The sequence below is a fragment of the Odontesthes bonariensis genome, chromosome 19 (assembly GCF_027942865.1).
Source record: "Odontesthes bonariensis isolate fOdoBon6 chromosome 19, fOdoBon6.hap1, whole genome shotgun sequence".
NCBI classification, from domain to species: Eukaryota; Metazoa; Chordata; class Actinopteri; order Atheriniformes; family Atherinopsidae; genus Odontesthes; species Odontesthes bonariensis.
In genome coordinates, this window is record NC_134524.1 from 14036210 (window position 1) to 14047307 (window position 11098).

Below are 11098 nucleotides of genomic sequence, written 5' to 3' on the forward strand. Positions count from 1 at the left end.
GCTTTTTAGTGTGTTTGTAAGGCTGGGATGCGCTGGGAGTACTCAACTTTGGGGTCACATTATTCCGAGCTCCAAGTTCCGAGTTTCATTGTACATGAACGCACCAAAGGGACGACTGTCCCTCCCCAGGGTCCTAAAGAGGAACGGGTTCTGTTCACACACACACAAACGTTTAAATAAAACGCATTTTTGCGTAAAGCATGACGTTTTGGTGGGTGATTGGTATTCCAGACAGTTTCATAATGTATGTTAATGATGTTAATGATGTTAATCAGGAAGGCCTTTGTTTAACAATGTTCTTTGTTGTTTACCCATGATTTCAAATAATTCTACAATGGCTTTTTAGTGCAAACTATAATTGTCCCATTGGGTATTACAAAAGTAACTACTTGAGCGCCAGTTAATGGCCAAATTACCCAAAAATAAATTCTTGAGTTGAAATCATTTGTTGACAGCTTGGTCCTCCCAGTTCAAAAATCCCATCTGCGCCCCAGGTGAAATGCAAAGTACAGTCTTTGCCCCCCAAATAAAGAGGACTGGGTGTAAAACAGCACTGCATGGAGATGCATCAGCCGTCTGAAATACAAGTAAACCCTTACAATTTGCGGACTTGGCAACTCTGATCTGCACAGCATATTCTGTCCCATCTAACTGTACTTTACTGTTTGCCCTCAGCATTGCCTTTCAGGGTTCGTACAGGCCGTCCTCCCCTCTATACAGTCGCCAGAAATACGATGTAAAAATGTAATTTTGAGTGTGCACATTGATGACTTTCCAGCCAGAAAATGTAGACGTGTGCATATGTAAAAGGTTTGTTCCATCGTTGAAAGAGACTGTTCATTTGATTTGTTCCTACTAATAAAGGTTGTAAACCTAAGTGGCATTTCGTGATACAGTCATTTTTTTTTTTTTTGGGGGGGGGGGGGGGGGGCTCAAAATGAAATTCTGCTTAGGTCCCCAGTTTGACGAGGGGCAGTCCCGTCCAGTCCCGGCGTCAAGAGGGGGCGTGAGGGGGCATCCTTCTGTTACTGGGCTTATTCACATCTTATACCGAAATAAGGCCATGTTTGAACTACTTTTCCCTGTTTTGTTTTTTTTCCTTGTTATCTGTTTCTTCAGTGTAGTGACGCCACCTTCATGACAGACAGATGTTCTGCTGCTGCTGGGGTGGCTGAGTGCGCCTCAACATCACGCTTCTCTCAGAGACCCAACAGTAACTGCTTAGATGTTGTCCATGAACTGAACTGTCAGATTTAAAAAAATGCCTTCAGAGAAGGCGAGCTATCTTTGTGGATCTGAGCGTATCTGGAGTGTGGGACATCTTATCTTATATACAAAAAATAGTAAATTTCTTAAGAAAAGTACGTTATTATATACATAAATATAGGATTAAAAAGTGCTTACAATTATTTGGCAATTATTTTTGCATCTGTCTCTATACTTCCCTCTGGTGGTCATAAACTGTAACTATACCCTGGAAGTCAGTATGAACATTGAAATGTGGGAAATCTTTATCAAATGAGGTTTTATAATGAAACAGAGCAGTCATATTAATATTTTAACAACACTTTCATATTTAGTGAAGATTATGAATGCTGGAGTTTTACCACAGCTTACATTTGATCATTACTCAGTGATAGATAGATAGATAGAGCATGGGCTTTCTATCAGAGAGGGAACACAGCTTACTACAATGAAAAGATGTAAAGTAGAACCAGTTTCAAACTTGTACAGTAACTGGTAAAACTCTTTAAGCATGAAACTTCTCGTAAAGATTGTTGTACTTTGTCAGTTTGAATGTTTTACTGAAAGCATTGTTCTCCTATTGTGTCTGAAATGGAGTGAAATCTGTTATAAAGTCATTTTGTTCACATGATGAAGGCAACCAGCTGCAGTCCACAGATTCAGTCTATACTGTGAGCAGGGCGTTTCTGCCTCTAGTGGAAACAAATGGTATCTACTGAAAAGGTAAAGCTAGAGATATTACAAATGACTGACACTTCGGGAAAATACCAAAATAAAATGCTATTAACAGACGTAATATAAAGCTATTTGATCTGATAACAGCGTAGACTTGGTTTGTTTACGAGTGACTGAATGTAAATACATACTGCTTAGATGTTGTTCAAAAACTGAACTGTCAGATTGAGCTGTCCTTCCGGATCTGAGCGTTTCACGGATTTACGTTTGATGAGTTTGGTTTATCTCAAGAGGAGCTGCTGAGGTTTCATATGAATCAGTTCCCGTCAGCTTTGGTACATTTGGTCTGCAGACCTGCCTGTGCTCATATTAACTCTACAAATGTTGTACTCGTATTAAACTCACTGTTGTTTCTGTTTTGTTATATGTTTGCAACAAATAAGTGTCATTAAACTGAAGTTCAACGGCAGGCACAGACACAGGATTTAAGAAAGAGTGTTTGCTCAGGCTGTTGAAGCTGTCAGCTGTTAAAGCTCGTGACTGAAACATTTCCATGCTTAACTCTCCAAGTAAAGAGCAAAATTCTCTCAGACCGGATAGTTCAGGATGCTAGAAAGAAGCTTGGTGTTGCAGAGTTCTCTAAGAAAGAAATCTACTTGTTTGCTTCAACAGCTCAGGCTGTTAGCAGAAGGCTTTAAATCTGAAAGGGATTTTCTGAAGGTGTGCTCAAGAAGCATCTCAGCTGTGTGGTCACATAGCACAAGCTGTTAGAGATCACTTAGGGAAGTCTCAGGGACTGAGTTCAAGTCTTTCCCAGATAACATTTTGAAGGTCAAAACAAAAAATAAAGAGACAAAAGCTTCAACAAAGACCTAACTACTCAGGAGAGCAGCTTGAGAAGGAAGAGGGACTGAGATCAAGCCTTTACCAGGTCCTACTAAATTTTTCTCAGTCTTCAAATTTTGAAACCAACGTGTCAGAGACGTTATTGGGATACAGAGCATGAGACAGAACAGTCCCAGCCCAACAACAATCACCTGAACAAACCAAAGACAGTTGATGAGCAAAGCTGCTTCACAGGAAACACGTTGAAAATCTAAAAGATAGTGTCTGTAGTCATCAGTCTCAGCTAAAAAGTGCCAAGAAAGCAGCACCAGCAAGCAGAGGCACAGCTCAGAGGCTCAGAGGGTCAATAAACTGCTTTGGGACTCGCACGTCATATGTTCAAGCCCGGTGATTATCTATCTATCTATCTATCTATCTATCCATCTCTATCTCATAGCAGGAGGAAGTCTTTTCCCCCGAAAAAACTTTATTGACAACTTTAGTCTACAAAATAAGCTATTATTAAGCTAAATAACTCAAATTAGAAGTGTTACGAACTACATGCATGTATGCACTCACACACCTATGTTAGTGCTTTTAATGCAATGTGCCCTGTGGAAATTTAAAATGAAGCGAAGAGTGCATATTATAAAATACACAATAAAATAAATCTAGTTTATACTGATATTCATCAGACGGGATTTATTGTTGACGGATCGCTTTTACACAGTTTGAAAAAAGTTATGGAGCATCTGAAGCCCTGAGAGGCAAACAAAGAAGAAATATCTGGTCGTGCATTCTTTAAGTGTGACCAAATGAAGTTTTCCCCAGCACTTTGAGAGCACTGAAAGGCAAAAGAGGACAAAGAAAATTGAACAAAAGTTACTGTGTATCAGCATGTCATGTGACATTATTGTCACATGTTACTTTTGACTGGAAAGATATTTTAGCAACAGCAGGGGAGGTGGCTTAAACCATTTGACTCTTTCACGCTAGTTAATGTAAAGGCTCATGAGAACATGCATTCTTCATTAAAGCCACTAGTTTAGTAGTGTTGTAATCACTGCAGTTCATCACGGTATGATTTTATAAATTCCCTTTTAGATGTATATCTTTCTTTTCCATGACCTACTTCTCAGGCAAATTGGCATTCCCTCTCTGTCATTTGAACACACCCTCTTACTCTGGATCAAAGAGTGACAGACAGATCAGCTCAGTCGTCCAAACAAGCTCATCATTTCCATGCTAACTTTTCACAGAGGTTAAGTCCTACAACATTCCTCGAGATTTAAAAGTTAGATTAAAAAAAGTTTTCGCTGCTCTCATCTCATATGGGTGTCGATCAGTCGTCTCTTTGCTGTCTTTTTTTAATTCCTCACCACCTTATTTGTTTGTTAATTTGTTCTGGTGGAAGATAAATCAATATGGTGGATACATCCCAAACACTAAAACCACCAGACAGCTATTTATCAGGTTACAGCAGCTATAAAGTATCTCTTCTAATGGGATTTAAATTGAGCTGTCAGTAAGCTGAGAGTTGCTTTTTAGATTCTGGCTATGGCAGTTTGTGCCAGTGGTATCAAAAATATTTGATGACAACACGAGACTGCCACTTAAAAGCAGTTGAAAGCATTGGTGATAATCATTTGACACAATAAAAAGAATAGAAATATTGATTAAAGCAGCCTTGAAATCTTACTGTCCCGTCATGTGCAAGTCCTATTAATCATTTTGTGAGCTTTCCCCCAAACAAAGATAATTCCAGACATGGGAAAAAAAAGCTGACATTTTACCACCCTTGTTGTTCAGTGAATGATAAAACACATCTTACAATCATATTTTTATATATTTATTTTGTTAGTCAACTGTTTAAACTTACAGCAGATTTTAAGAGTAACATTCAATATGCTTAAAACTAAAACATACAAAAGAACTGTCAAGCTTGCATATTTCTTTTTATTTATTTATTTGCAGTGCCATTCGCTTCATTGATAAAAAGCACTTGAACACTTTGTTGGGTTTCTCTAAAAGTAAGTTGACAATCACCCTTTTTTACATGTCATGCTCTTGCAAGCTGCAGTAACATTTGAGTTTTGTAAGTAAGTGCAAATATCTGTTTAGAACAGTTAGTGGTATTGCAATCTTTAATTTATGTACATCTTGTAGGTTGTCAACATTCAGAATGACACACTGAGAAAGCCTCTTGTTTTCATTGGATATATTTACATTTAGTTTCTCTATGAGGCCTCTGAATCTGTCGTGAGAAACCTATTCAATCCTCCAAAAAAGTTTAATGATATCATGAACCAAAAGACTGCAGTTATTTTTCAAACTTGTAAGTGGTCTTAGTTTCCCTGATCAACAACAACAGCTTCAAATTCAACTTATTGTATCTCTTATCTAAAAGCTGTATCAAAATGGGAACTATATTTCCTTAATATGTCACTTCCTAAAACAACAAACCATTTTTAAACTACTGTATGCAATACAGTCTGTACCACCTACAGTTAAATTTGCCACAAAACAACTATACACTGTAAGATCTGCGCAATGCTAATTAAAGGTTTGTGCTTTCAAGACATTCCCTGTATGGAAATAGGGGTGTGATACTTCATCACGGCCAGAAGGAGACACTGTAAGTCCATCAGAACACAAAACCCTTGCTCTGATAGGTTAACGTACTGTACATTATTGAACACAGGCTAAGAGGGCATGAAGTAAGTGGCCCAAATAAGAGTAGAACTACATTTTCTCTCAGGTCCTGGTGTATTATGTTGGGGGTTTCAAACTACTAGCAGAAGGATCTTTAACTGAAAAGCTATACTTCCAAACATATCAAACTATTTTTTACCATCCATGTCGGCTGGACCTTTTTACAAAAAAACTAGCAGTCTTTGTGAAATGACAGTATCTTAAAGTCTGAGAACTCATGGCAACAGGTAATAGGAACAAGGCCATTGAGAAATAGTCAAGACAAAACTTGACCAAGCTCTATTTTGTGTCAGAATTATGCAGGTATTAGATATTCAACAGTTCACAATGTCTTGTCCTTTTTGTCCCTTTGCAAATATATCTTTTTGGAGGAAGACATCTGACTGCAGGAGGGACAATAAGGCACAGCCCCCTCACAAGCTCAGGTCAACAATGACGTGTTCAAAGATCTGTGTGTTTCCCTTAAAGCTAGATGAAAATATGAAGTCCCTGCGGTCAGTGGAAACCACAGTGAAGGAGCGCGGTGCTTGGATGTACACTTCCTTGAAGCGGTCAAAGAGCTTCTTTTCATCATCCCACTGGTAAATTTGAGAGAAGGTGTAGTCACTTCCCAGAGCCAGGTAGTAACGTTCCTTAAAAGAGAAGGGCTGGAGAATCATAGAGCCTCGTGAGGGCAAAGCCTGGATCTCAGCAAACTGTTTGGGACCCCATCGTAGAACTTTGGAGTCACCAATATAGCGTGTCATAGACAAGTAGAGCTCCTCCTTGATCCGGAAGTGTTTTACAGCTACTACATCCTCCATGTTGGGGATCTCACCCTGCAGGATAAACTTCTGGTTGCTCCGGCTCCACTGGTAAATTACAGGAACCTGTGAGCGGCTTGCCAAAATAAGATGGGCTTTCCCATCCAGGTTCAAGAACTCTGCATCTGTGTCACGGTACCATTCATGCAGGGATTGGTATGAATAAAATCCATTATCATTCCACTTGTAGAGGGTGGATAGGCCAGCTTTTGAGCTGTCAGCAACCACAAAGAACCAGTCAGTGCCAATCTGGAACGCCTCGATGTCATTGGGCTTGGAGATTTTGGACACTTCAATGTCCTGGAACTTATTGAACCTGCTTTGGTCGTCATCAAACTTGTAAATGCGAGAACCACCAAAGAGCTGAGCCACAATGACAAACACCTCATCTTCGATGACAACTGTCTTGCAACCCACAATGGACTGACCTGAGGGGCAGGAAAGCACACTAGTCATATGAGAGTAAGACTCAACTTGAGCATCCTGATACAGCTTGTGAAGGCATTGCCTTACCTGTGATATTATCATAAGTCCTGAAGTTCATTTCAATATGGTCCCATTGGAAAACCATACAGCTTTCTGTGCTGGGAGCAGCAATCGTCACATAGACATCATCCTTATAACTGAAGGTGTCAACAGACAAAGACTCAGATGCCACAGACTGATGAAGGACAAAATCTGTGGAAAAGCACATGAGTTCCATTTTTTACAAATTCATAAAATACCACATACAAAGCCACATTTAAAGAATAATCTTCACCATCTTTCGTAAAATGACTCGGGTGACTTGTGTGATACTGATGCCAGTTAAATCTGAAATAAGTATAGCTGGCTCAGGTATTTCTCACCCGTTGAGATGCACTCATTGTGCAGGCTGTTCATGTCATTGAGGCGCTTGTCCTTCATGTCCTCCGGTCCAGCACACACGACATCCGATACTGTGGCGTTGGTGTGCTTCAACCAAGTCATGAGCCACTTGGCTCGGCAGTCACACTCAAAAGCATTACCTCGCAAGTCCCTGCAGAAAAGAACTACGGTGTGTCATTGCAGAAAGAGACAGAAACTACTTTACAAAAACAAAAAAGGCACAGGGCACAGAATAAATAGAAAATGAATAGAAAAACAGAGAAAATGACATCATTTACCCAACACTTTTAACTGTGTGACAAACTTACAGCTCTATCAGTGACTCCAGGTCAATAAAGATTTCCCTGGGCAAAGCTTTGATGTTGTTGTTTGCCAAAGACCTAGAAACAACCACAATGAATTGGCACAGCAAATACAACAATGAAATAGAGCTAGAGCATTATCCAGGTATACTATGCATCACATATGGGTATATTTCTGACAATCTTGGAACATACAAGTGAGTCAAGTCCCTGAGTCCTCTGAAGGAATATTTAGATGTAGTCTCTAGCTTATTACTCTCAATGAACCTGTGGATAAAAAGAGAACATAAGATCATTTACTTATCAATAGTGGAAAATTGACAATGCAATTTTTAGAATGATCACTCATCATACCCTCAATTGTATGACATTATTTTTACATGAATATTGCACAGTATTCCCACACTGAATCTCAAAATACCATCTGAGCCAGAATAACTCAACCTACTGATTCTTGCATGCTTTGTATGACAACATTGTAAGCCACCTACATTTCTGCTGTCCTTTTTAATTCTACGTTCTACTTTTCTTCAATAGAAACATAAACTCTGCTTTTTAGAAGCTGCTTGGTCAAAAAAAAGTGAAACTAACATTTCTTTGAACGCTTTTGGCTTTGACTCAGATACTCATTTAAAATGGCATCAATTTGATAAGCTCATTTAGAGCCGGAATATTTGCTTCCAGTAACGGTTGCGGAAATTTCTCTCCGAGATCTTGTGCTGATGATGGAATAGTTGGACAACTGTGTAAAGTCTTCTCTGGTACATCTCTAGGATTCTAAACGGGGTTACGGGCTGGACTCTGTGATGGCCAATCAATGTTTGAAAATTATGTTTAATGCTCCTTAAACCACTCTCCCACAGTTTGGGCAAAGTGAAAGACCTGCTCGTTTACTTTTTCCTTTTTCTGAGCACATAACATTGCTGAACCTAGATCCGACTATCCGAAGTAACCTCAGATCATAATGCTGTTTCCACATGACTAAACCTTCGGGCATGTGGTGTGACAGGAACAGCACTTTCATCTGCCCCTCTTTTTACCCTGACATGCTCAACACTCTGGAATAGGGTAAGTCTTTACTCATCAGACCACATGATCTTTTTATGCTTTCTAACAAATGAAAGCATTTTAATTTTGGTCAGGAAGTGAAGTGTGAACAGATAAGCAAAGATTCATTTCAGGTGGAGCCATCAGTGTGTGTGTGGTCTACACGTCCACGCCAGACTCACTTTCTGCAGGTACCAGATGACTTTTTTTGTGATGTTGTGTGGTTTTTGAGGTATGATAAATGAATAAATGGAAGAGCAGTCATCATTCCTCAATCGGATCCACTTTAATATAAAAACAACTTACAGGTACTCCAGATGTGGAAGACCTGAGAATGCATCATCCCTTACAGTTGTTAGAGAATTGGAATTCAAAAGCCTGCAACGAATAACAAAACACACCGTAAATGATCTATGCTGGCTACCAAATCAGTGCAGTGGATTCTGTCTGTAAAATAGAAGCGATGGCATTTCTCAGAATAAATCAAATAAGTGAACAAAATTAAGCCAAAAGTTCAAAGTACACGAAACCAAGTGTCGAAGAGGTTAACATGTCACCACATTTTATGGCTTCTATTATAACTGCAATACACTTTTTAATGGGAAATAATGACTTGGCATCAATTCTCTATTTGCCACGCCTTTGTTTATGCTGACATCCATGCTGTCACTAGTAGAGGAACAACAAAGATTAATGTCCTCCGGTAAGTACAGTATGAGGCCCGCACTGAAAGCTCAAGACAATATTTCCATTATCCATCCCCAGGCGTCCAACCCTTTTAAAAAGCCTGCCTTGCCTGATAACTTTTAAGATGCACTTACTTTTTTACAAGACACCTTGCTGTTGTTGTTTTTGCACAACAGAAAGTTAGTCACTGAACATACATGTGCGACAGTATAAAAGCTAGCGATCATTTATAAATAACGTGTGTTATGTCGAAGCTGTACAGACCACGCAGCCCATTCTTAGCCTCTAGTACAAAGTAAGGCGAATCAGTCAAATGCTTTGAGAAGTGCTGTAGGTAGTTAAAGTGTTCTTACAGTAGCTGGAGAGATGGCATGTGAGAGAACATTGCTTCTTTGACCTCGTTGAAAGTCCCATTGACGATACTCCTGAAAGAAGCAGGCAAAAACGTTCAACCAAAGAAAAGGAAATCCTGAGACTGCACTGCCATCAACTCTTATTTGCGTGGTCAAATTGAGACAACGAAAATCTTATTGAATGGGCCTATCGTGCTACAAAGTGCTGGTCGCGTTGCACGCATTGTTTTAAAACATATATTGTGCCATTTTAAAGGGTAGATACTCACAGGGAATTGATTTCGGTGGGGGCAATCCTTGGGATATAAGAGGACCCGACGCAGATGATAGACTCCTTGGAGCAGCTGCATGTTGAAGGACATCGGAAAACCTTTTTCATATGACCCGGTTGAGACAGGTAGCACAGTGACACAGACAATAATGCCCAAATCTTGAGAGCTGGCAGCATCTTTCTTGCCGGGCTTGCATGTGTGAGGTTTTTTTTTTTTTTTGCCTAGTGCACCGACCGAGGATGATGGCACCGTGCGTTTCCACCCTGCACCATGAAATGCTGCACTGGCTGCCTGACATCAGCAAATCAGCTGCAGCTCCCCTCCGTACGCTTTCATTATTTATTAAGCTCCAGTCGGATAACTGTTGGTTAAACCACCATGCACCATACATTTTTTTTTAAAGAGGACATTTTATTACGCAGTTTGTCTCCGTCAGAGTTAAGTTTTATCTATAACGAGGGTTTTGAATGGCGCTCACGTGCTATTAACGATCGTAAGCGGGCATCTATCGATTCCAACTCACACTATTAGCCGTGGGCAACATGCATAGATTTGGAAAAAGAAGATACATTTCGTGTTAAACGACCGTGCCAAATCCGACACAATCTCTGTTTTACATTATGGGGTTACTCAAACAGTTTTTGGTCAAACCCAACGAAAGCCTCCTCACTGAGTTTGACTGAGACCTGTAAACTCATGTAACGCCACAAGGAATCTTTCTCCCTCCAGTGAGTAAGCTATAGATCCCCCCTTCCCTCGTGTAGGAGAACAAGAGGCGCATAACTGCAGCACCATGGACAGCGCCTCTGTGGCGACCCACTCAGAGATGCTCACATCGCTGCATATGGTCACGCCATAGAACACACAGGCGAGTGAAAAGCTAACCCTCTCAGTTAAATTGCAGGGTATGCTGACACGTTTGAACAACCGAATCTCTTGGAAATAGCACCCAATAACAGTTGTGATGCACTCACACAGATTACACACCGGTTTTACAGGCATGAAAAAACATTGAGACTTTGCAACTGAAGAATTTTTGGGAGAGTGGTTTAAAAGACTAAGAAATGTCAGAGACTGGTGAACATCACTGTGGCCTTCCTGGCAGAGGTTTTCAAATATGTGGTCATTTCATGTGCCACTCTGACACTCTTCATCACTTAACTCCTCTTGAAAATTTCTGGGAACCAAGACTGAAGGACCATTAGTCATCTGGAACATCCCTATGGTGCTTAGAGTTCTGATCGAGTGTGTGGAGTCCACGTCGAGGAGGAAGTACTTTCAGGGAGAGTCAATTTTGTGAGGATAGATGA

General features: G+C 40.1%; 1 protein-coding gene across 1 annotated transcript; it reads right to left on the minus strand.

Moving 5' to 3' along the window:
* Window positions 1–4581: 4581 nt before the first annotated feature.
* Window positions 4582–10447, minus strand: lgi2a (leucine-rich repeat LGI family, member 2a). The gene is made up of 8 exons (XM_075451544.1): window positions 9786–10447; window positions 9517–9588; window positions 8783–8854; window positions 7625–7696; window positions 7436–7507; window positions 7109–7278; window positions 6774–6938; window positions 4582–6688 (listed from the first exon to the last, which is right to left on the minus strand). Exons 1-8 carry the CDS (start codon window positions 9962–9964, stop codon window positions 5871–5873), a joined length of 1620 nt encoding a protein of 539 aa, XP_075307659.1. The 5' UTR covers window positions 9965–10447; the 3' UTR covers window positions 4582–5870.
* Between the last annotated feature and the right edge of the window lie 651 nt (window positions 10448–11098).